The sequence below is a fragment of the Ascaphus truei genome, chromosome 1 (assembly GCF_040206685.1).
Source record: "Ascaphus truei isolate aAscTru1 chromosome 1, aAscTru1.hap1, whole genome shotgun sequence".
NCBI lineage: Eukaryota > Metazoa > Chordata > Amphibia > Anura > Ascaphidae > Ascaphus > Ascaphus truei.
The window spans coordinates 353434125-353459687 of NC_134483.1; the positions used below are offsets into that span (position 1 = coordinate 353434125).

General features: G+C 50.0%; 2 protein-coding genes across 2 annotated transcripts in view; both read left to right on the plus strand.

Annotated features, from left to right (window-relative positions):
* The first annotated feature begins 522 nt into the window (after nucleotides 1–522).
* Nucleotides 523–3584, plus strand: LOC142498775 (uncharacterized). The gene has a single exon (XM_075607244.1). It carries the CDS (start codon nucleotides 523–525, stop codon nucleotides 3328–3330), a length of 2808 nt encoding a protein of 935 aa, XP_075463359.1. The 3' UTR covers nucleotides 3331–3584.
* A 10732-nt stretch (nucleotides 3585–14316) lies between these two features.
* Nucleotides 14317–25563, plus strand: part of LOC142499708 (NADP-dependent alcohol dehydrogenase-like) — a 49041-nt gene continuing 37794 nt past the window's right edge. The window contains exons 1-3 of the mRNA XM_075609491.1: nucleotides 14317–14340; nucleotides 14888–14962; nucleotides 24609–24704. Coding sequence (XP_075465606.1) covers nucleotides 24687–24704 — 18 coding nt within the window. The 5' untranslated portion in view covers nucleotides 14317–14340; nucleotides 14888–14962; nucleotides 24609–24686. The remainder of the gene's footprint in view (nucleotides 14341–14887; nucleotides 14963–24608; nucleotides 24705–25563) is intronic.

Sequence of the window (25563 nt, forward strand, 5' to 3'; positions counted from 1 at the left end):
ACATTAACGCTGGCACGGTGGGTTAACCCCTTCATTGCCTTAGCGGTTAGCCGCTAAGGTAATGAAGTGGCTTTTAAATGCCTTTTTCCTGCCTCGGATGCATGCCGGGGGGCTCCGGTGCGGGTATCAGCTCCGGAGACCCCCGGCATCAATCACAGGCAGGAAAAAGGGCTGATTTTTCCTAAGTGTCGCCCTTGCCGATGCTTCTCCTTCAGCAAGTTGCCAACTTTAGTTGGCGGGCTGGATTGGCCATAAAATCTCCAATCTGGCCTGCCGATCAGCACCAAAAAGCTTATCGGGGCTTACTGAATTCAGGCGGGAAAAAAAAGTCCCGATAAGTGGCTTATCGGCAGCCGGGTGGCGAAAAAAATTTTTTCGCAAGAAAAGTTGCCGATAATTCCCACTTATCGGGGCTTACTGAATCAGGAGGGCAAAAAACGGCTATAAAATGCCGAAAAAGCCTTATCGGGGCTTACTGCATGAGGCCCTAAGACTTATATCTTTGGAGAAACACGATGCTGGATGTACTCAATTGAGTGGCAGAAAAGAGGTCTTCCACATGCTCATATTCTTATATGGCTCAAAGAAAAAATACATGCCATAGACATCGATAAAGTTATCTCAGCAGAGTTGCCACATCCAGAAGAAGACCCAATACTATTTGCAATAGTCACAAAGAATATGATTCATGGCCCATGTGGAAACATTAATATTCAGGCACCATGTATGAAAGACGGTAAATGCACAAAAAAATTTCCTAAACCATTCATTGCAGACACACAAAGTGGAGATGATGGATATCCTCAATATCGAAGACGCGCTCCCACAGACGGTGGATACACAGCAACAATGACTATTCGAGGCAACAAAAACATCCAAGTTGACAACAAATGGGTTGTTCCATATTGTCCACTTCTAACTAAAATGTATAACGCACACATTAATGTTGAATACTGCAATTCCGTTAAATCTATTAAATACATTTGCAAGTATGTCAACAAGGGAAGCGACATGGCCATTTTTGGAATAACAAATGAACACATCAGGGACGAAGTTACGCTCTACCAGCTGGGAAGATATATCAGTAGTAATGAAGCCGTTTGGAGGATTTTAGCTTTTCCCATTCACGAACGACACCCAACCGTTGTTCACCTCACTGTTCATTTAGAAAATGGACAGAGAGTATACTTCACACCTCACAATGCAGAGGCAGTTGCTGCTCAACCACCAAACACAACTTTAACTGCCTTCTTTCAATTATGTCAACACGACTCTTTTGCAAGGACATTGCTTTATCCGGAAACTCCACGATATTATACTTGGAATACATCAACAAAAATGTTCAAGAAAAGAAAGCAGGGTATAGCTGTTCCCGGAACTGATGCCCTTGCAAGTGATGCCTTGGGCCGTGTGTACACAGTTCACCCAAACAACGCTGAATGCTTCTTTCTACGAATGCTACTTCATACCATTCCAGGCCCAACTTCATTTGACGCTCTTAAAAATGTCAACGGTCAACTTTGTGAGACTTATCGAGAAGCTTGCCAAAAACTTGGATTACTAGAGGATGATCAACACTGGAATACTACATTAGCCGAAGCTGCATTACACACATTACCAGTAAAAATTCGCAACCTTTTTGCCATTATCCTTACCACCTGCAATCCATCAAACCCCAACACTCTATGGGACACATATCGAGAAAGCATGAGTGAAGATATACTTGCCAAAGCACAGAGAGACAATCCATCACTCAATGTTCACTTTTCACCTGAGATTTTCAACGAGGTACTCATATTGTTAGAAGATACATGTCTCTCTATAAATAACAAAACACTCCTTCAATTAGGTCTGCAAGCTCCACAACGTCAGCATAACGATGTACTCAATACGGACCTTATGCGAGAGAAACAATACAATATTTCGCTGCTCAAAGAATATGTTGCAACAAGAAAACCTATGTTAATTGCTGAACAACTTTACACCTATGAGAACATCATGGAGCACATCAACAACGGACAAGGTGCAATACTGTTTCTTGATGCTCCAGGTGGAACCGGCAAAACATTTCTCATTAATTTACTCCTAGCCGAAATCAGAATGCACAATGATGTTGCACTTGCACTAGCATCATCTGGCATTGCAGCCACTCTTATGGATGGAGGAAGAACTGTGCACTCAGCTCTTAAATTACCGCTAAACATTGCTCATGAAGAAAATCCAACCTGTAATATCACCAAAACATCTGGACAAGCACGTGTTCTTCAAATTTGCAAACTTATTGTTTGGGATGAATGTACCATGGCACATAAAAAAGCACTTGAAGCCCTTAATAGAACCTTGCAAGACTTGCGCAACAATAAACAAATTATGGGTGGCGCTGTCATTCTTTTAGCTGGTGATTTCAGACAAACACTTCCAGTCATCCCACGATCCACACCAGCAGACGAACTTCATGCATGCCTCAAGTCCTCTATTTTATGGCGACATGTTAAACATTTCCCATTAACAACCAATATGCGAGTACAACTTCTGGGCCACTCAAATGACCAAGCTTTTGCAGACACCCTTCTTCAAATTGGTGAAGGTACTTTACCTACTGACTTAACATCAGGTGAAATTGCTTTTCCCACACATTTTTGTAACATGATGACATCACTTCAAGATCTCATACATAACGTCTATCCAAATCTATTACGCAATTACACAAACCACCAGTGGCTCTGTGAAAGAGCCATCCTTGCTGCCAAAAATACTTCTGTCAATGACCTAAATAATGCAATTCAAGACATTCTTCCAAACACAATTACTCAATACAACTCAATAGATACAGTTGTGGATAACGATGAAGCCGTGAACTATCCAACTGAATTCCTACACTCCCTGGAACCATCTGGAATGCCACCACATCACCTTCGTCTGAAAGTTGGATCACCCATCATGCTACTTCGCAACCTCCACACACCTAACCTTTGTAATGGAACCAGATTGTGCATCAAAACATTGATGCCCAACCTAATTGAAGCTACTATCTTAACTGGCAACGCCAAAGGCCAAGATGTCTTCATCCCCCGCATTCCACTCATTCCAACAGACATGCCTTTTACTTTCAAACGACTACAGTTCCTCATCAAACTAGCTTTTGCTATCACCATCAACAAAGCACAAGGACAATCAATCAAGTGCACTGGTATAAACTTACAATCACCATGTTTCTCCCACGGCCAATTATATGTTGCGTGCTCTAGAGTCGGATCCCCACAACAATTGTACATCTTTGCTCCAAGTGGAACTACCAAAAATGTGGTTTACAAACAAGCCTTACAATGAACATACACTTTGGTACATTTCCATCATCTCTACATATTATCATACCAACATCAACAAAACAATCACTCACTCAATTCACTGCACTCATCTTTTATTACAAACAATTTCACCAACACACACTTCACGATTACATCAAATACACTACTCTCAACAATGGACATAAACATATTTCAACAAGCCTTTACAACAATTACATTTTCATAACTAACAACCTTAACAATTAACATACACTTAACAAAATTGCCCTCATATACATGTGCTTTCTACTCTTTTTCTTTCACAAATACAATTTTTATATATATTACATAACATTCACATAACATTACAAGTTTACAATACAACATTTACACATACTTATTCACGCTTCACATCCCGGGCAACGCCGGGTCTCTCAGCTAGTATATATATATATGTATGTATGTATGTATGTATATATATATATATATATATATATATATATATTAGTGTGTCACTACAAGTACCCAGTCAGCCATCCACCACCGTCACCCACCCTCTCCCTCACCGTCACCTATCCTCTCCCTCACAGTCACCCACACTCTCCCTCACAGTCACCCACCTCACCGTCATACCATCACCCATCCACCATCACCCACCCATCTCCTCCCTCTAACCATCACCCACCCACCCCTCCCTCACCCACCCACCCTCTCCATCACCGTCACCTACCCTCTCCCTCACAGTCACCCACCCTCTCCCTCACAGTCACCCACCCTCTCCCTCACAGTCACCCACCTCACCGGCATACCATCACCCACCCACCATCACCCACCCCCTCCCTCCCACCATCACCCACCCACCCCCTCCCTCACCCACCCACCCTCTCCCTCACAGTCACCCACCCTCACCATCACCCACCCACCCTCTCCCTCACCCTCACCGACCCACCCTCTCCGTCACCCACCCTCTCCCTCACTCATTTATATCTGGCTTTTTTTACTAGATTAGTGAGGTCATCCAATATTTTCCCTTACACACACGCACGTAAGGAACTATGTACAGTAACAAGGAGTAATTGTAGTAAAGTATAAATGGAATACAGTACTTAAACGGTTATGTCAAAAACAAATGTTATTCTTACTAGGAATTTATTCCATTACTATTTTTAAAGGGCGGGACTGGGGCGAGCAGATTTTTGGGTGATTTGTCTAGTTAGAGATGTGTGTGTGTGTGTGTATATATATATATCTATATATGTAGATATATCTTATATATGTGTATATATATATATATATATATATATATAGATGGATATATCTATCTATACACACACACACAAACGTATGTGCGCACCCCAGCGGTCTGACAGAAGTATTCTCTGACTTCCTATGTCTGCCGCTGCTACAGCGTAACTCCTCCCTAGCGCCCTCCTGTCCGCTCCTGCTCCATTCACATGGTCCTCTTCTCCCTCCGCCGCCGGCTGCTGTCCTCTGTCGCTGCTGGCTGCTGACCTTCGCTATATATCCATACATACATATACATACAGTATATACAGCTCAACCCCATTATAGCGCGGTCCTCGGGGGCCACCCGATCCGACCTCGCTAGAACCGGGGTTGCGCTAATTTTTTTTAAAAATGGCCGCCGCATGCCCGATAGGGAGGGAGGGAGTAAGGAGGGTAGGAAGGAAGGAAGAGGTGGCCGGAAGCCCTACACGTTCCCCAGCAGCGGCCCTCCGAGTCTAGCCGCAACCTGCTCCTTACCTCCCACCACTGGCATCCATCCCCCTCCACCGGCATCCACTTCCTCTCCCCCCGAGGCCCCCACACCTAACGGCCCTCCAAGGCATAATCAGTTTTGGGCCTAGCCCACGTGGCCCTCCGAGTCTTAGCCTGCTCCTCACTCACCCTCCTCCCGACACCTGCCCTCCTCCCGACGAACCCCCTTCCTCCTCCCGACACCCCCCCTCCTCCCGACACCCCCCCTCCTGACACCGCCCCTCCTCCCGACACCCCCCCTCCCCTCCTGACACCTCCCCTCCTGACACCCCCCACCTCCTCCTGATGCCAGCTCTGCTCCGATCTCAGCACCAAAGATAGGGAGGGGGAGTGGGAGGTGTGAGTGTGGTGTGCTGTGCAGTGTAGTGTGCTGTGAGTGCTGTGAGAGTCGGCTGTGAGTGCTGTGAGAGTGTGCTGTGAGTGCTGTGAGAGTGTTCTGTGAGTGCTTTGAGAGTGTGCTGTGAGTGCTGTGAGTGCTATGTGCTGTGAGTGCTGTGTGCTATGAGTAGTGTGTGCAGTGAGTAGTGTGTGCAGTGAGTAGTGTGTGCAGTGAGAGTGTGTGCAGTGAGAGTGTGTGCTGTGAGCAGTGTGCAGTGAGTGCTGGGAGTGTGTGCAGTGTGCAGTCAGAGTGTGTGCTGTGAGCAGTGTGCAGTGAGTGCTGGGAGTGTGTGCAGTGTGCAGTATTCAGTGAGAGTGTGTGCAGTGAGAGTGTGTGCAGTGAGAGTGTGTGCAGTGAGCTGTGTGCAGTGAGTGCTGGGAGTATGTGCAGTGTGCAGTGAGAGTGTGTGCAGTGAGAGTGTGTGCAGTGAGAGTGTGTGCAGTGAGAGTGTGTGCAGTGAGAATGTGTGCAGTGTGCAGTGTGGAGTGTGCAAAAAAAGTAACAAAAATGTAAAAAAAAAGTTTAAATTTTTTAAAAAAGTGGGAGCCACGTGAAAACCACGTTATAAGCGGATTCACGTTATATAGGGGCGCGCTATAACGGGGTTAAGCTGTATATATATATATATATGTAACGGTATTTCTGGCCCGGCCTGACCCACCTAATCTCACATTGGCCCCTGTGGTCTAACCGGCCCCCATTACAGTGTAGTAGTGTCTGGTGGTGCACCTGTTGGCAACAGGACTCCTGAGTCTCCCGCATGATGGTGTGTGGGGAGGACCCGTCCAGACAGGCAGCTGAGGTAGTGTGCTGAGTCTCACCTAGTTCCAGTGCAGTGCCTCCACCTCACCAGGGTCCCTGCGTCCGCATGGGGATGATCCTGACGAGGAACTCCTCCGTGGTGCTCCCCTCTGTACACTCATTCCACACATATACACGAGAGAGTTCGTGGTTGAGAACATCTTTATTGACTGAGTGGGCTAGCTGCCCCTCGCAGTAGATCTCTAGCCACTCATGATCAATCTCTGTGCTTCCCTTAAAAGGTGTATCTCTCCTTAGATAGGGATTCCCTATCCCCGCAGGGATAACTGCCCTGTGCCAGGTCCCTGGACACAGTCTCCTCTGGAGTTACTATAACATAACTAGAACTCTGGCAAAACTACTCCTCCTCTCAGCAGAACTCCTTCCAGACTTACTTTTAGAAACAGTGCTGTGCCTTATGTAACTTCTGAGGCTGACACACCTCTGACATCACTAACCATGGAGTCAGAGCATGTGACCAGTCCCATCCATACACAGGGCACCCCACCAGGGTGTGAAGGCAAACCTCCATAATTACTGCTGGCATGCCCACAACTTACCAGGCCTTACTGTCAGCAGGAGAGATGACTGTAGCCATTTTACATGACCGCTACATTCTCCCCCTGGTGAATCCCATCGACCTCGCTGGGACCTAAATTTGTACGCCTTCTTCCAGGAAACACTGTAACATATGACATAATTATGTTAACATTCACATACAAATTTTCATAATACCATAACAAAATGACTACAGTACAGTCCGCCAAGCCCGCCCCGACCAGCAGCCACGAACCCGCGTAATGTATTAGTACCCCCTAAAAATAGTGAAGCGGGTCAGGTTTCTTGACCTCTCTCCCGCCCATGTCTATAACCGTGACGTGATAGTGCCTAGGCAGTCCCCTCTCAGGCCTATATGTCACTCTGTGCTTATAAATGTTTCTGCCAATGCCCCAGACACGCACTAAGTGCTCTATGCGCTCCTCGGCCTTCTTCCCTACCACTGAACTTCCTCTTCCCACTAGGTGCATTTCAATGGCCTCCCTAAGCCACCTATCCCGGTTGTCCTCTATCTCATCCATGAGAGGCTCAGGGGCATATGGGTACTCCAACCCGTGGGATGATTTGTACCTAGCCACTATGGTACGTTCGGCCCTGCTTATCCTAGTCAGGTCAGCCTTACCTGCCCTCCCAGGTAACACCATGATAGGGGCTCGTCAGGGTCCACGGGGTCTGATAGGATGCTAGGACCCATGGGCTCTATCTCCCTATGTTCAATTTGCAGCCACCGCTCCTGTAGCTCTCTATCCCGCTGCTCCGGTGTGAATTCTCCCACAGCCCACCAATAATCTACTACGTCTTCCCGCCGGATGAGGAACCGAGTACGGTCCATCCAAGCGGAGTACCCTTCGAATAGTGGGGCCCACCAACGGTTCTCCCTGAACTTATGTGACCCTGGCTCTCTGTCATCGTCTAGCGAAAATATCCCCGAAGACCGCGCTGATCGCGGTAGAAACCACCTGGAGGACCCCGGGGCCTGTACCACTGGTACGGGTGCTGTCGTGGCCACTCTCAACTCTCCCCCTCCCCGAGAATCGCCCTCCGTAGCACCACTGCGCTGTCTTTCCCCAGTCCATCTCCCTTCTCCCCCTGGTGAAATGTCCACAGATTCCAAACTAGGCGGGGAACCCGGGGACCGTGTGATTGGGGCAGGGGTATTAGCTATGGCGTGGGATTGGGTGTATGGGCACGGGACTGGACCCCACGGGGTTACGACCCATTCCTGGCTGTCCGTAGACTGGTCCAATGAGGATGTCTCACCCTCCTCAGTCCTTGGATCGCCCCTCCAACTCCTGGGCCTTGTAGGTGATCGGGGACCTTCCCCCGATCGCCGAAGCGTCGCTGCATTGGTTCTTGGGGTTCCGCTGTCTCCACCGGAAGTGACGTCTTCCCCGGAACCGGAAACACCGTCATCGCGGGTTGGACCCCCATGCGGGATCTCTTCCTCAATGACGACATCCGGAAGCTCCGCCGTCGTCGCCACCGGAAGTGATGCCGTCTCTCCACGTGCGTTCGCGGCCTGGCATGGCCTCTCTGCTTCCACACCATCTGCGGGGGCAAGGTAAGTGAAGGGACTCCTCTTACCCGTCCGCAGGTGTGCCGGTGTCTCTCGTCCGTCGCCGCCACGTCCTGAGGCGGAGGGACTCCGTCTCTCGGCTCGCCGATCTGCGGGGGACGTTCTGCTCTCCAAACTGCCACTCACCCCACGGGGTGTCGTCCGTCCTGGATCCCTCTTGGATCCCAATTCCGCCACCGCTAGTTCACGGAGGTCCTCATCTGAGTAGTCTCCCTTCCCGGATCTCGGGGTCACCGAGCGGGCGAAAGTCTTGTCTCTGCGCGGTCGGGGAGTGACCCGACCGCCTCAGTCGCTACTGACCCAGCCGACTTGGTCGACTCCAGTCCCCTTTCTCCGGGACTCGCACGGGTGAGCCACAGTGCGCCAGGGGACTCAGCGGAGTGCTTAGCCGTGTCCCCCGGGGGGGTCAGCAGGTTGAATGGGTATAAATGTGGGCATGGGCCACAAATATAATGTCCCGCAATGTGGGCAACGTGCCGCCGTGTTGACCGTGCCTCCGGGCAGCCCGCATTGTAGGCAGAGCCCGACCACCGTCTCGGTGTTAGCCACCCTCACTACTAGTAGCCCGCCGGGTACTGAGTAGGGCTGGGTGGAGACCATAGTTCCCACAGCGGAGGGGCAGGCCATTCTCTTGGTAGGGACCACTTTCAGTGTAGGTCTCTCCAAGTCAGTGGTTCCTCGCAACTGACCGGTAGAGGCTTCTGGGCCAGGCACTTCCTGCTTCGGCTCCTCCTTCCGCTGACATAGCTGGAACCCGCCCCCAGGGGTTGCAATTATGGGCGGGTCCCACAGGGGAATATCATGCCCCTTAATTAAGGCCGCGCCTTTCTCAGTCCTGGTGGGCGCGGTCTGCGTTTTCGCGCCAGTTTCCTCCTCAGAGCTGTATTCTTTTCCCGCGGCTAGTTCCCGCCTTCTCCTTGCAGCAGCTTTGCAGTATCCTTCTTTTTGGCAAATCACTTCCGCGGCCGGAACTACTTTTTGTAGTGGCGCCGTCTGGATATCAGTCCCTGGGCCCAGTGGGTGCATCCCCACAGGCCATAGTTGGAAGTCACTCCCCCTGGTAGAAATCAGGGGAGGGTCCCATAGACTAAGCGGTTGACTCAGCACAGGGGCTGAGTGAGTCACTGTCCATGCAGGCGCAGCCATAGCTTTCGCGCCATGCCCCCCATCAGGGCGGGGCTCCGCTGTTCGCGCCATTCCCGGCCAGCTCTTTGTAAGTCCTGTATCAGCTACATTTTCTGTGACTGGCCCATGCGGTTTCCCTAGCAAGCGGGAACCGCCATTTTGGTTGACTTTTAAGCCCAAAAAGTCAGTTTGTTTGCTCTCCTCGTGGGGTTCTCCCCCAATTATTACAATTTCCTCACACTCTTCAAGGGTGGCCCCTCGGTGTCCCAGACAGGATAAAAACGGGGCAGCCACGGCCTTCGCTCCACTCCAGAGCAGATCGGTTAACGATAACTCGGCGACAGTTTGCTCTTCGGTGGGGCACACGCCACGGGTGCCTTCCCCATCAGCCTCTGGTCGCCATTTTATGTTCTCCGCACCACGCGGATCCTCCATTCTCTCGTAACAGTACATGGGGCTCCGCTCTGCGGGGCAGCCTCCACATCAGTACAATAAAGAGTTGCTCAGATGCACCACCACATGTGTACCTTATCTAGGCTGGACTCAGTGTTGCACTACCTCAGGCTAGGCTCACTCTCTCAGTGTCTGCTGTGTCTCCTTCCTCCCAGTCTGTGCTCCCTACGGTGAGTGTCTGGAATGGGCTAGGTACTCTGGCTCTGCCATGCAGTACTTGGGGCGTCTACCTCTCTTGGTCAGCCTAGCGCAGACCCTCTCCAGTATTCCTGACCATGTTAACAGGCTATCCCTTCTGGCATCCTACCAACTAGCACTGCCTCAAGGTGACTCGGTCAGCTATAGCCCGGCTCCAGACCCCTCACTCCCTTCAGGCCCCTAGGTTGTCCCTGCGAACTGACAATATCCCGTCAGCCCCTGACCACCCCTAGGTCCGTCCCTACGCAGCACAGAGTGGCAGCAGACACTCTCCCTGTTTCCCAGTGTGCCTAGCTAGAGCCTGTCCTGATGACAGATCTGATCTCAGCAGCTCGCCTCCAAATGTAACGGTATTTCTGGCCCGGCCTGACCCATCCAATCTCACATTGGCCCAAGTGGTCTATCCGGCCCCCATTACAGTGTAGTAGTGTCTGGTGGTGCACCTGTTGGCAACAGGACTCCTGAGTCTCCCGCATGATGGTGTGTGGGGAGGACCCGTCCAGACAGGCAGCTGAGGTAGTGTGCTGAGTCTCACCTAGTTCCAGTGCAGTGCCTCCACCTCACCAGGGTCCCTGCGTCCGCATGGGGATGATCCTGACGAGGAACTCCTCCGTGGTGCTCCCCTCTGTACACTCATTCCACACATGTACACGAGAGGGTTTGTGGTTGAGAACATCTTTATTGACTGAGTGGGCTAGCTGCCCCTCGCAGTAGATCTCTAGCCACTCATGATCAATCTCTGTGCTTCCCTTAAAAGGTGTATCTCTCCTTAGATAGGGATTCCCTATCCCCGCAGGGATAACTGCCCTGTGCCAGGTCCCTGGACACATTCTCCTCTGGAGTTACTATAACATAACTAGAACTCTGGCAAAACTACTCCTCCTCTCAGCAGAACTCCTTCCAGACTTACTTTTAGAAACAGTGCTGTGCCTTATGTAACTTCTGAGGCTGACACACCTCTGACATCACTAACCATGGAGTCAGAGCATGTGACCAGTCCCATCCATACACAGGGCACCCCACCAGGGTGTGAAGGCAAACCTCCATAATTACTGCTGGCATGCCCACAACTTACCAGGCCTTACTGTCAGCAGGAGAGATGACTGTAGCCATTTTACATGACCGCTACATATATATATATATATATATATATATATATATATATATATATATATATATATATATATATATATATATATATATATATATAGTGCAGAATAAATGAGTTCTTCAGTATTAGGTGATACCTTTTTTATTGGACTAACAATTTATGTCATAGGACAAGCTTTCGAGAGTTCTCCTCTATTCTTCAGGTCAAGCAATACTGATTTACACAGGAATCAATGCTAAAACAGTGTAGAGAAAAAAAAACAAAACAAAAAAAAACCAGATATTTACTGTAGATAAGGTAGGGTGTTAAGTGTTTGAAGCCAAGGGACAGTGTCAAAGAAAGGTGGGGAAGGGATGCTGGGGGGGGGGGTGAGAAAGTGTGGATAAGAATAGAGGCAAGCAGGATAATTACAGACAATTTTGGTATGGTGTGAGAAAACCCATGTCCACATTAAGTCCCTTGGTTTTGGTGTCAAAGAGTCTTATCATTCTGAGCTCAAATGTTTTCCGTTCTTGGGTGCTTTTAAACATTCCATTGAGGATTTTGATTTTTAAATCATTTATGGAATGATCTGGTTGTGAGAAGTGATGTCCCACAGGTGAGCAGTATCTTCCTTCTTCGTGATGGAGTATAGAGTGTCTGTGCATATTCATTCTTCCTTGTAATTTTTGGCTGGTTTCCCCAATGTAGCAACCTTGGTCACATTTGTTGCATTGAATCATATACACTGTATTCGTGGATGTGCAGCTGTATGATCCTTTAACATTGAATGTTCTATGGTTGTGACTGGCTGTGGGATCCTGGCAAATATGTTTGCAGAGTTTGCAGCGTTTGTTGCTGCACGGTTTTGTGCCGTTATTCATGTCTTTAAAATCGTTGTGAAGTTTTCTGCTGACTAATTTCTGTTTGAGGTTTGGTGGTTGCCGGAATGCAAGAATGGGAGGTTTGGGAAAGATTTCTTTTAATGTCGCATCCTCTGTCAGCATGGGTTGCAGATCTTTGATTATTTTTCGTATTCCCTCCAGGGTAGGGTTGTATGTGGTCACTAGTGGTATGCGTGTGGTAGGTTCTTTCTGTCTGTATTGTAGCAGGTGTTCTCGTGGGGCTTTTAGTGCAGATGTAAAGTTTTGGCAATAGTCTTTGGTTTGTATCCCTTCTGTCTGAACGATTCGGTCAGGGTTGTGAGATGCCTGTTTCTGTCTTCAGTGTCAGAGCATATGCGGTGGTATCTTATAGCCTGGCTGTGAATGATACCTTGTTTGGTGTGAGTGGGATGGAAGCTGGAGTTGTGGAGGTAACTGCATCTGTCAGTTGGTTTCTTGTATACAGATGTGTGTAGTTTCCCATCTTTCAGTGTTACTGTCGTGTCTAGAAAGTTTATTAGGTTTGCAGAATAATCCATTTTGAGTTTTATTGATGGATGGAATGAGTTTAGGGACTCATGGAATTGTTTTAGGTTTTCTTCACCCTCTGTCCATATTATAAACAGGTCATCAATGTATCTGTAGTATTTGTAGGGTTTGTGGAGGCATGTAGTTAGGAATCTTTGTTCAAGATTTGCCATGAAAAGATTGGCATATTGCGGTGCCATCTTGGTACCCATTGCAGTCCCTATTAGTTGTAGGTACATTTCCTTGTTGAAGCTGAAGTAGTTGTGTGTGAGGATGTATTCTATCAGTTTGGTAATTACATCCGCGCTGTATTTCTGATCCAGGGGAGATGTTGTAAGGAAATGCAGGCATGCCTCAATACCATCCTTGTGGGGGATGTTGCTGTAAAGAGATTCTACATCCATGGTAACTAGCAGTGTGTTGGGTGGTAGTTGGTTGATGTTGTTAAGATTATTGAGAAAATCTGTGGTATCTTGTATGAAGCTGTTGGTGCTTCTGACTAAAGGTTTGAGGATATTCTCCACTAAGCCTGATATTTGTTCCGTGAGTGTATCCATACCTGTTATAATTGGTCTGCCGGGGTTTCCTGGTTTGTGGATTTTGGGAAGCATGTAGAAGATCCCAACTCCTGGGTTGTCAGGTATTAGTTGCTTCAATTGTGGTTGCAGGTGGTTAGGGAATGTTTGAATGAGATTCATGAGTTGCTTTGTATATTCCTGGGTTGGATCATGCGTGAGTTTCTTGTAGTAGGTGTTGTCTGTGAGTTGTCTATTGCCTTCTTCTATGTATTTATTTGTGTTCATAAGCACCACTGCGCCTCCTTTATCTGCTGGTTTGATGGTGATGTTGTGGTTGTTTCGCAGTTCCTTGATTGCAGATCTCTCCATGGGGGATAGGTTGTACATAGTTTTTTTCTGCTGTGTTGATGCTAGTAAGGAAACTTGTGATCTTAAGCTCTGTATGTAGCTGTCAAGTATGATGTTGCGTCCTGTTGGAGAACTCATTTATTCTGCACTATCGCAACTGGCTAACACGGCTACTTTCTGCTTTATATATATATATATATATATATATATATATATATATATATAGTGGTTAAGTGAGAACAAGGCACTCCGTCAGGTAGATATTGGTGGGTGCAAATCCTATATAAAACAGATAAGCTATACGATACCGTTTGACCGAATATCAGAGGCAGCACTCCAGGAGATAGTCAAAAAATAAATTGTATTTAATGTGACATATAAACCAACGTTTCGGTCCTCCACACGGGACCTTTCTCAAGGTGATGAACCAACAGAGTGAGACATAACACATATATATACCCCTAAGTGGCCAATACAAACAGGTGCAACACATGTTTTAATATAACAATCACTTACATGCTGTATGCAGGGGCTGCCCTTTGAAACCAAGCTGTCAGTACTGCACATGTGTGTATGCAGTGTTGAGTCAGAGTGCACAGACCCCTGTCACGTGGTACCGGGACAGAAGGGGGTGCAACTGTGTGATAAAAAATGATACTGCGCATGTGTAAGCCTAGCGCTATGGCAGGGAGAGACTTTCTCCTCCAAAACGAATGATTGGCCCTCGCGCATGCGCGAACCGCCATTAAATAAATAAATAAATGAATGAAACGGCGCTGCTTACAAACAGTGACTAATGCGCTGTGGCTGACCCAGGTGAATGAAGGCAGTTATGGGAGCCCATAATTAAGTTGAAACGATCTATGTATAGATGGTTTGAGCCTGTGTCCCTACTGATGTGGAGGGAAATCTACAGTGAAGGGAGCTGATGCGCATGTGCAAGACTAGCACAATTAATTAAATAATAAACGAAGCATCTTGCTGTAAAAATCTCTTCTTACTGGTTATGAACAAACTGGAGTGGAAACCAGGCTAAGCTCAACTGTGATGAGAGCCCATGGTAAAAAAATAAGCAGTATAGCAGCAAGGATGCAAAAGTCTGATGCACTGCATCATGTATAAAAAAGCTGCCAACATAAGTGGTGGAATAGCATGAGTAGATCAAGGAATGATCTATCAATGAAAAAGCATGGGCTAATCCCTGCAAGAGCGCCAGCATGAACAGTTGTTGCACCATAAAAACACCAGTATGACAGTGCAGTGCAGTGATACCCAATACATGTGAACATATAAACTGAGATGAGCTGACTGAATAAAAAGCAAACATATTAATATGTCAATATGTGCTGTGTTAATCCAACAGAAAGAATGCATAGATGAACCGGCATAGTATGTTACACCACCATGCCCAACAACGTCTGCAGATCAATTATAGGGGGTAAGCATATGCAGGCGGTATAGATGGCAATGACAATCATATGCATAAACTATGCCAGATAATTAAGACCATGTTATAGAGACATATGTGGTGACCGTAAGACACATGAGCAATAATTGGTGATGATAACCAATACCTAGAGTCCATTGCTGGCAAAAAGAATCCTGTAAAATACACTAGTGATAAATAAGGCCGTGATTAATAATATCAGGCCCAAGGCAGTAAGTCATGAATTGGAAGCCGCCAAGTCTCGATAGGGCTCTGCAACCCATCATAATGAATTATTCACAGAAAACAGCTCAGCGCTAAATCTTCATTTAGTCCGCGTGGACTTAATGTGTCCAGTTTGTAGATAGTCCGGGCTTCCAATTGAAGGAGAGCTTTATTGCGGTCCCCACCCCTGGGGGACATTGGAACCTGCGCAATTGGCATGCACCGTAATGTAGCGAGACTGTGCTGTTTTTCCTTGAAATGACGAGCCACCGGTTGTTGTGTGTAGTCTTCTTTGTTGTCAGTGTCTGCCAGGGCCTTCCTGATTGCAGACCGGTGTAGACTAAGGCGTTCCTTCAGCATCCTGATGGTCTTTCCAATGTAATAAAGCCCACATGGGCACCGGATAAAGTACACCACGTATTTTGAGTCACAATTCATGAAATCCTTGATGTGAATACGGTGTCCATGATGTGGATGTGGATAACTCTTGCCAAGCACCATATACTGGCAGTTGACACATCCTCGGCATTTATGCACTCCCGCTGGTCTAGTCAGCCAGGACTGTTTCTTGCAATATTTGGAGCGTGGGTCAATAATCAACCTACTATTGGCAGGGGGGACCCAAATTTCTGCAAAAAGTGGATAGGGATCTTAAATAAATGCTCTTTTGACTTAATGATTTTGGTCATTGAGCAGTCAAGCAAGGAGCTGGCAAAGATCAAAAGTAATATAGAAACAATTACTAAAGTTTATGGTGGTACATTAGATACTGACACATCTACTGATTGGCAAGACAAAATTCAGAATACAATTGATGCATATAGGGACAATCTGATTAAGTATAAAAGAGAAAAGCTTAAAATTGTTAAGGCGGATTATTCTGACAGACGTGTGTATAGATGGTTGCTTGGAATTAATGAGCCAAACCAGACCAAAAACAAACCTAGGAGGTTTTTTTCTAAACACAAGAAAACAACAGCCACAAGTGATACTTACAATACTAGTGACACTGATCAATCAGACGGTGCAGAGGGTACAGCAGTGGGCTCTTTACCTTTTTTAGGACACGGCAAACCGCCACCCCCCCCTATACCCAAAACAGGCACAAAACAAGGAGGGGCGGACACAAGCACAAGGTATCCGTTACGGCAAACAACGTCCAGGGGTCCAAACAAGCACGCAGCGTAGAGTGTGTAGTGTTCAACATGTCTGAGTATCCTCTCAAACCTGCTGAATTTAGCCTTCTCAACAAAGGCCTTACATTTGTACCAACATACAAACAAGATCCATTCTCTTGGGAAGTCGACCTATACCGGCTCAATAGACAATTAAAATTAAAAGACTTTTTCAGTAAAACACCAGCAGGACCTACAGAGAGTGACACAAGTAATCAAGGTCACAAATTCAAACCATGTAGCACCTTTGATCCCCAGACACATAACCACAGCATTCACACTTTCATGCACCTAGCACCGCCATGCACCGTTCAAACATCAGAAAAGCCCTATTGAGTGATGCCTCTGATATAGACCTGAAGTGTCTACCTGTGGCTAGACATTTCAAAGAAAAGAGACACACATTGGCTACACTCCGATGTATGCCTATTCTGCAGGTTCCAGTCCCCCCCCCGTGGGGGTGATAGGGGCAAGACTTTGTTAAAACAGGAAGCTAGGCTTATATATGAATTTAGGACTATGACACCTGGTGGCCTCAATGAGGAGCTTTCACTTAGCTGTTTTCTGTAGTTGTTTCCCAACTTTGACCTAGTTTTACATTATGCCTTATGTATGTTTGTCACTAATACTCTGTTGTATCACTCCCTCTGCACTCCTGCACCTCCTTTGTCTTTATTTGTTATGGTGGTGTCATGCGCTCCTTGTGCTCTGTACCTATATCAGTCCCCCTGTGGTTCACTTTAATGCTCTGTGTAATATAACCCTTTCTAGCTTAATATAGCTGTCAGTGTGTTGGAAACTGTGACCCGAGGCGGTATATCAGACTGCGCATGCGCGATCTGCGCCGCCGGCGTCCCTGGCTTCTGCTCACAGCTGTGATGCGCGGCACGCTCTCCTGACTGGCGCCCCGGCAGCCAATGTGTTTTGCTCCACTGCGCATGCGCGGCGCGCGACACTCCTACGCACGGACACTAGACTCTGAGACCAGAGTCTCAGGGTGTCTTTCTTTGATAGCCTCAGTGCCTGCTCTCAATTCATGGTGAATCATATGGATATTCAGGTAATGGGGGAGGGGGCACGGAGCACAGCTATGTTGCATATTATGTCTGATTGCATACTGGTGATTGGTTCCCTTTGTTTGCACTGTACCATGGGTGGGGGTATATATGTTTGGTCACTTGCACTTGTGGGTTACACGGCCCTGAGGAAGGTCTCTCCGTGGGACCGAAACATTGGCTTACGTGTATTTCATGTTGTGAATATATATCTTTGGATTAACCCCGTGCAGTCTGCTGTCTCTTTACTGGTCTTTGGATTGGTTCGTATGATATTTGCTCTTTATGGGACTAGCATCTGCTGTTTCAATATTTTCAACTACAGTGTGCTGACTGAATTTCTTGGAGTATATATATATATATATATATATATATATATATATATATATATATATATATATATCTACTATATATTTGTGAAAGCACTGTATGTCTGCGTCCCTAGCGGCAATCTCATTGGTCCCTTGGCCCGCCCACCCCCGCACACCTCTCATTGGCCTGAGGCGGAGTGACGGGCCAAAGGACACACAGGGACACACACACAGGGACACACACACAGGGACACACACACAGGGACACACACACAGGGACACACACACAGGAACACACACACAGGGACACACACACAGGGACACACACACACACACACACACACACACACACGGGGGGGGTGTTACCTACATTAGCGGGGCTCACAGTGTTAGCAGCACCCGCCCGCACCTCCTCCTCTCCCCGTGTCTCCCGCGCTTTCACCCCGCCCCCCCCTCCCCCGGCACCGCTACAATCAGCGGGACACACACACACACACACACACACACACACACAGCGGGACACACACACACACACACACACAGCGGGACACACACTATTATTACCCCTTCAGCGCCCCCCCCCACCCAGTGTCAGCGGCCGTGCGAGACCCCCCCCTCTATATCTCCCACCTCTCCCCCCCACACATATACATGCCCCCCCTCCCCGGCGGGGGAACAGCCAGTGACCAGGCAGCCTGCCTCGCGGCGCCGAGTACCCAAGATGGCGGCGCCCGGGACACAGCGGGGGAGCGGCCGCCTCAGATCCACGTGGGACCTGCCGGGTGGTGAGTGAGCGGCCTTCACCTCCCTTCCATCCCCCTTCACCTCCCCTCCACCCCCCCTTCACCTCCCCTCCATACCCCCATCCACCCCCCCTCCCCTCCAGTGTCTCCCCGATACCCCCCCCCCCCCGGCGCCGCTACAGTCAGCGGGGAAGCGAGCGAGCGCCCGGGACACAGCGGGGGAGCGGCCACAACACGCTGCCTCCCGCCTCAGATCCACGTGGGACCTGCCGGACGGGTGAGTGAGCGGCCTTCACCTCCCCTCACCCCCGTTCACCTCCCCTCACCCCCGTTCACCTCCCCTCACCCCCTTTCACCTCCCCTCACCCCCTTTCACCTCCCCTCACTCCACTTCTCCTCCCTTCACCTCCCCATTTACCTCCACTCCACCCCCCCCTTCACCTCCCCTCCACCCCCCCCCCTTCACCTCCCTTCCACCCCCCCCTTCACCTCCCTTCCACCCCCCCTTCACCTCCCTTCCACCCCCCCTTCACCTCCCCTCACCCCCTTTCACCTCCCCTCACTCCACTTCTCCTCCCTTTACCTCCCCCCCTTCACCTCCCCTCCACCCCCCCTTCACCTCCCCTCCACCCCCCACTTCACCTCCCCTCCACCCCCCCCCTTCACCTCCCCTCCACCCCCCCCCTTCACCTCCCTTCCACCCCCCCCCTTCACCTCCCTTCCACCCCCCCCCTTCACCTCCCTTCCACCCCCCTTCACCTCCCTTCCACCCCCCCCCTTCACCTCCCCTCCACCCCCCCTTCACCTCCCCTCCACCCCCCCTTCACCTCCCCCACCCCTCCCCACCCCTTCCCACCGCCTCCCCCACCCGTTCCCACCGCCTCCCCCACCCCTTTCCACCGCCTCCCCCCCCCCTTCCCACCGCCTCCCCCCCCTCCTTCCCACCTCCTTCTCACCGCCTCCCCCCCCCTTCCCACCACCTCCCCCCCCCTTCACACCACCTCCCCCCCCTTCACACCGCCTCCCCCCCCCTTCCCACCGCCTCCCCCCCCCTTCCACCTCCTTCCCACCGCCTCCCCCCCCTTCCCACCGCCTCCCCCCCTTCCCACCGCCTCCCCCCCCTTCCCACCGCCTCCCCCCCCCCCACTTCCCACCGCCTCCCCCCCTTCCCACCGCCTCCCCCCCCCTTCCCACCGCCTCCCACCCCCCTTCCCACCGCCTCCCCCACCCCTTCCCACCGCCTCCCCCACCCCTTTCCACCGCCTCCCCCCCCCTTCCCACCGCCTCCCCCCCCTCCTTCCCACCTCCTTCCCACCGCCTCCCCCCCCCTTCCCACCACCTCCCCCCCCCTTCCCACCACCTCCCCCCCCCTTCACACCGCCTCCCCCCCCTTCCGACCGCCTCCCCCCCCCTTCCCACCTCCTTCCCACCACCTCCCCCCCCTTCCCACCGCCTCCCCCCCCTTCCCACCGCCTCCCCCCCCCTTCCCACCGCCTCACCCCCCCCCTTCCCACCGCCTCCCCCCCTTCCCACCGCCTCCCCCCCCCCTTCCCACCGCCTCCCACCCCCCTTCCCACCGCCTTCCCCCCCCTCCCACCGCCTCCCCCCCCCTCCCACCGCCTCCCCCCCCTCCCACCGCCTCCCCCCCCCTTCCCACCACCTCCCCCTTCCCACCACCTCCACCCTCCCTTCCCACCGCCTCCCCCCCTTCCCACCGCCTCCCCCCCCCTTCCCACCGCCTCCCACCCCCCTTCCCACCGCCTCCCCCCCCTCCCACCGCCTCCCCCTCCCTCCCCCTCCCTCCCCCGCCTCCCCCCCCTTCCCACCACCTCCCCCCCTTCCCACTGCCTCCCCCTTCCCACCACCTTCCCCCTCCTCACCACCTTCCCCCTCTTCCCCCTTCCCACCACATCCCCCCTTCTCCCCCTTCCCACCACCTACCCCCTTCCCACCACCTCCCCTTCCCACCACCTCCCCCCTTCTCCCCCTTCCCACCACCTCCACCCTCCTCCCCCTTGCCACCACATCCACCCCCTGCTCCCCTTCCCCCACCCTCCGCTCCCCTCCACCCCTTGCCCCTCCGCTCCCCTTCCCCCCCCTCCGCTTCCCTTCCCCCCCCTCTGCTCCCCTTCCCCCCCCCTCCGCTCCCCTTTCCCCCCCCCTCCGCTCCCCTTTCCCCCCCCCTCCGCTCCCCTTTCCCCCCCCCTCCGCTCCCCTTTCCCCCCCCCCTCCTCTCCCCTTTCCCCCCCCTCCGCTCCCCTTTCCCCCCCCCCCTCCGCTCCCCTTTCCCCCTCCCTCCGCTCCCCTTTCCCCCCCCTCCCCTCCACCCCTTTTTTCCCTCCACCCCTTTCCCCTCCCACCCCGTCCCACACTTCCACCCCTTCCCCCCCTCCTCTAACCCTTCCCCCCCTCCTCTAACCCTTCCCCCCCCTCCTCTAACCCTTCCCCCCTCTCCTCTAACCCTTCCCCCCTCTCCTCTAACCCTTCCCCCCTCTCCTCTAACCCTTCCCCCCTCCTCCACCCCTTGCCCCCCTCCTCCACCCCCTCCTCCCCTTCCCGCCGCCCTTCGCATTCCTGCTCGCCTTACCGCCTCCCCACACCCGCCTCTGCCTTTCACCCGCCCTTACTCCGCCCGCCTCTGTCTTTCACCCACCGCCTCACAGCCGCTGCATGCACTCAACAGACACCCGCCACACTCCACACATACCTGCCGCCACACACCTGCTGCCTCCCGCCCCTACGCACCGACATCACTGACCCACTGCCTCACACCCTAGCAGGACCCCCACTCACAGACAGCACTCACAACCCACGCGTCACCCGCCGCCTCACACCCTAGCAGGACCCCCACTCACAGACAGCACTCAACACCCACGCGCCACCCGCCGCCTCACACCCTAGCAGGACCCACACTCACAGACAGCACTCACAACCCACGCACCACCCGCCGCCTCACACCCTAGCAGGACACCCACTCGCAGACAGCACTCACAACCCACGCGCCACCCGCCGCCTCACATCCTAGCAGGACACACGCCACACATTTTTACATCACTTATGGCACCAAAATATACATTGTACTGTGGTGTGGTTACAATAAACCATTTTTATACAACATCGTATTACATTTTCTTCCATCTTTCTTTTCAACATTATTATCCAACCTTTCCAACAAACAGTCACCTATTGTTCCACGATTTATAAATAATACTACCTATTACGCATTTACATCCCGGGCAACGCCGGGTCTCTCAGCTAGTATGTATATATACAGCTAAACCCCGTTATAGCGCGGTCCTCGGGGGCCACCCGATCCGACCACTTTAGAACCGGGGTCGTGCTAATTTTTAAAAAAATGGCCGCCGCACGCCTGTTCAGGAGGGAGGGAGGGAGTGAGGAGGGAAGGAAGGAAGGAAGAGGTGGCCTGAAGCCCTACACGTCCCCTAGCAATGGCGAGTCCAGCCGCAACCTGCTCATTACCTCCCACCACCGGCATCCATTTCCTCCCCCCAGGCCCCCACACCTACCGGCCCTCCGCGGCATAGCCCACGCGGCCCTCCGAGTCCCAGCCTGCTCCTCACTCACCCCCCCTCCTCCCGACACCCCCCCCCCCCTCCTCCTGATGCCAGCTCCGCTCCGATCTCAGCAGCCGACACCAAAGGTAGGGAGGGGGAGTGGGAGGTGTGGTGTAGTGTGCTGTGAGAGTGTGTTGTGAGTGCTGTGAGTGTGCTGTGATTGCTCTGTGCTGTGAGAGCGTGCTGGGAGAGCTGTGTGCTGTGAGTGTGCTGTGAGAGCTGTGAGAGTGTGCTGTGAGTGCTGTGTGCTGTGTGCTGTGAGAGCTGAGTGCTGTGATAGTGTGCTGCGAGTGCTGTGTGCTGTGAGAGTGTGCTGTGAGAGTGTGCTGTGAGAGTGTGCTGCGAGTGCTGTGTGCTGTGAGCAGTGTGCCATGAGAGTGTGTGCTGTGAGCAGTGTGCAGTGAGAGTGTCTGCTGTGAGCAGTGTACTGGGAGTGTGTGCAGTGTGCAGTGTATGCAGTGAGTGTGTGCAGTGATAGTGTGTGCAGTGAGCAGTGAGTCCTGGGAGTGTGTGCAGTGTGGTGTGGGGTGTGTGCAGTGTGCAGTGTGCAGTGAGAGTGAGTGCTGGTAGTGAGCGCTGCGAGTGTGTGCAGTGAGAGTGTGTGCAGTGAGTGTGTGCAGTGAGCAGTGTGCTGGGAGTGTGTGCCGTGTGGTGTGTGGTGTGTGCAGTGTGCAGTGTGCAGTGAGTGTGTGCAGTGTGCAGTGAGAGTGAGTGCTGGGAGTGAGTGCTGGGAGTGAGTGCTGGGAGTGCGTGCTGGGAGTGCGTGCTGGGAGTGTGTGCAGTGGTGCAGTGAGAGTGTGTGCAGTGGTGCAGTGAGAGTGTGTGCAGTGACAGTGTGTGCAGTGAGAGTGTGTGCAGTGAGAGTGTGTGCAGTGTGCAGTGATTTCTGGGAGTGTGTGCAGTGTGCAGTGTGCAGTGAGAGTGTGTGCAGTGTGCAGTGTGCATTGAGAGTTTGTGCAGTGGTGCAGTGAGAGTGTGTGCAGTGAGAGTGTGTGCAGTGAGTGCTGGGAGTGTGTGCAGTGTGCTGTGAGCAGTGTGCTGTGAGCAGAGTGCAGTGTAGTGTGTGTGCAGTGTGTGCAGTGTAGAGTGTGTGCAGTGAATGCTGGGAGTGTGTGCAGTGTGCTGTGAGCAGTGTGCAGTGAGAGTGTGTGCAGTGAGAGTGTGTGCAGTGAGAGTGTGTGCAGTGAGAGTGTGTGCAGTGTGTGCAGTGTTTGCAGTGTGTGCAGTGTATGCAGTGTGTAAAAAAAGAAATTAAAAAAAAATTAAAAAAATTTTTTTTTTTTAAACGAGAGCCACGTGAAAACCGCGTTATAACCGAATTCGCTTTATAACGGGTCGCGCTATAATGGGGTTCAGCTGTACATACATACACACACCAAATATATGAGTTCTTCAGTATTTGTTGATACCTTTTTTTATTTGGACCAACAATTTGTGTCATGGGACAAGCCATCAAGAGTTTTCCTCTCTTCCTCAGGTCAAGCAATACCATAAATATATACACACATATACATACACACTGTGTGTGTGTCTATGTATGTGTGCGCATGTTTATGTGTGCGTGTGCGCATGTTTATGTGTGCGTGTGCGCATGTTTATGTGTGCGTGTATATGTGTGCGTTTGCGCATGTTTATGTGTGTGTGTATATGTGTGCATGTATGTGTGTGTGCGCATGTTTGTGTGCGTGTGTGCATGGTCGTGTGTGTGTGTGTGTGTATGTGTGCGTGTTCGCATGTATACGTGTGCATGTGTGCGCGTGCACATGTGTATGTGTGCGCGTGCGCATGTATATGCGTGCATGTGCATATATATCTATATCATACACACACATACATACACATCTCAGCTCCGCAGGGCCCTGTGCCTGCAAAATGTCTCTGTAAAGTGCTATGTAAAACTAGCAGCGCTATACAAGAACAAGCCATTTTTCATTTTAATAACACACATTGAATTGTACACATTCACATACACACAAAATTAAATATACATATTGTTTACAGTATGATATATACAGATTTGATTTTAAATGAGTTGTTAATATTTAACATTAACTACACACGTGCAATGTAATAAGATTTAATTAATTAATTCTGAGCTACTCTCCTTTGCTGCTGCTGCTGCTCTGACAGTTCTGTGGGGAAGATCATATGACCAGGCAATAGCTGATACATTTGTGCTCCATGCTCATGCACGGCTGTGGAGGGGGCAGGACTCACAAAGGGGTGTGCCAGAGCCTGTTACAGAAAAGGAAGGGGTTGTGCCATTCTAAAGGGTTGCTATGGGAACAAAAATGCTCGTTATATTAGAATACATTAAAAATTGTCTTTCAAAGTTGTTTTTTAAAAAAAAGAAAATGCTACAAGTATTTTCTCACAGTACAGAACTGATTTATTTAAAAAAAAAACACATACAGGATATTGACTGAACTGCAGCTTTAAGTATTCCAATGCAATACACTGCAGGTGCCTTGGCCCTGCAGGAGTTACAGAATGTTCTGATTAAATTCAATAATTAGGCATGTAAAGTGATTGATTGAATGTAGCCCTAATGCAAATACTGTTTGTTATTGTTAGTAAAGGCAGACGCAAAGTCAGAAATAAAAGCAAACGGTTTGGTGTTTGGAAGAGAGCAGTATTACTACTGGACTATACATGGACACCGCAGGAAAAGTATCCAAATCTTTTTTTTATATATATATAAATGTACACACATCAGATTAGAGAAAAAGGAAGGTTCTTTCTTTGTAAAATATAGAATTACAAATGTACTGTATGTCTATCTCTTGAATTAAAGTGCAGATCTAAGACTTTAGTAAATACATCCAATGGGGTAATATGCATTTGTAGTGTCTGTGCTGTATCATTGCATTCTGTACCTTGCGTGAAGGGTTGAACTACAATTATAGACTCTTTAATAAAAGTAAAATGTGTATTTTTGCAGTTTATTCAAATGTATTAATTATTTCATTGCTGTTTTGATAATATTACTAAGTTGTGGTTTTTAAAATAATCTACAGTAGAATTATATTGTTTTCTTAGCTATTCTTTTTCCTTACAGTGTTGTGTATTTTATAAATTGTGGATAATTTCCTTGGTCTTAATACCTGCGTTTTTGTATTTGTATTTTGTAGATCAACATTTAAAAAAAAAAAACATATGTATCACATTATGTAATGCAAAATTATTTATTTAAGAATATATTAAGTATTAAGATTAACAAAAGGCTGACAAGAAAGGTGTTTTTTGTAAATGTACACTGAAATGCATTTGCCTTTTGTCATATACTATTAGCCTGTTGTATGGAGTGTAAAGACTGAAATGCATTAGTTTTCTGATGGGTTGACGGACTGCTCCATACAGGGTTATCAACTCTTAAAAAAATATATACTAAAATAATAGTATATGCAGCATGTTATTCTATTCCATGTTCCAGATTGTAAAATAATAGCAAACATTTCTTGTAAAGATAGGTACGAATGTCCACTAATTCCCAAACTGGGCAATGAATTATGCTGCAGTCTCCGGTCAA

Excerpts from the sequence above, each read along its gene's own strand:
- LOC142498775 (XM_075607244.1), top strand. The coding sequence starts at position 523 with ATGTACTCAATTGAGTGGCAGAAAAGAGGTCTTCCACATGCTCATATT.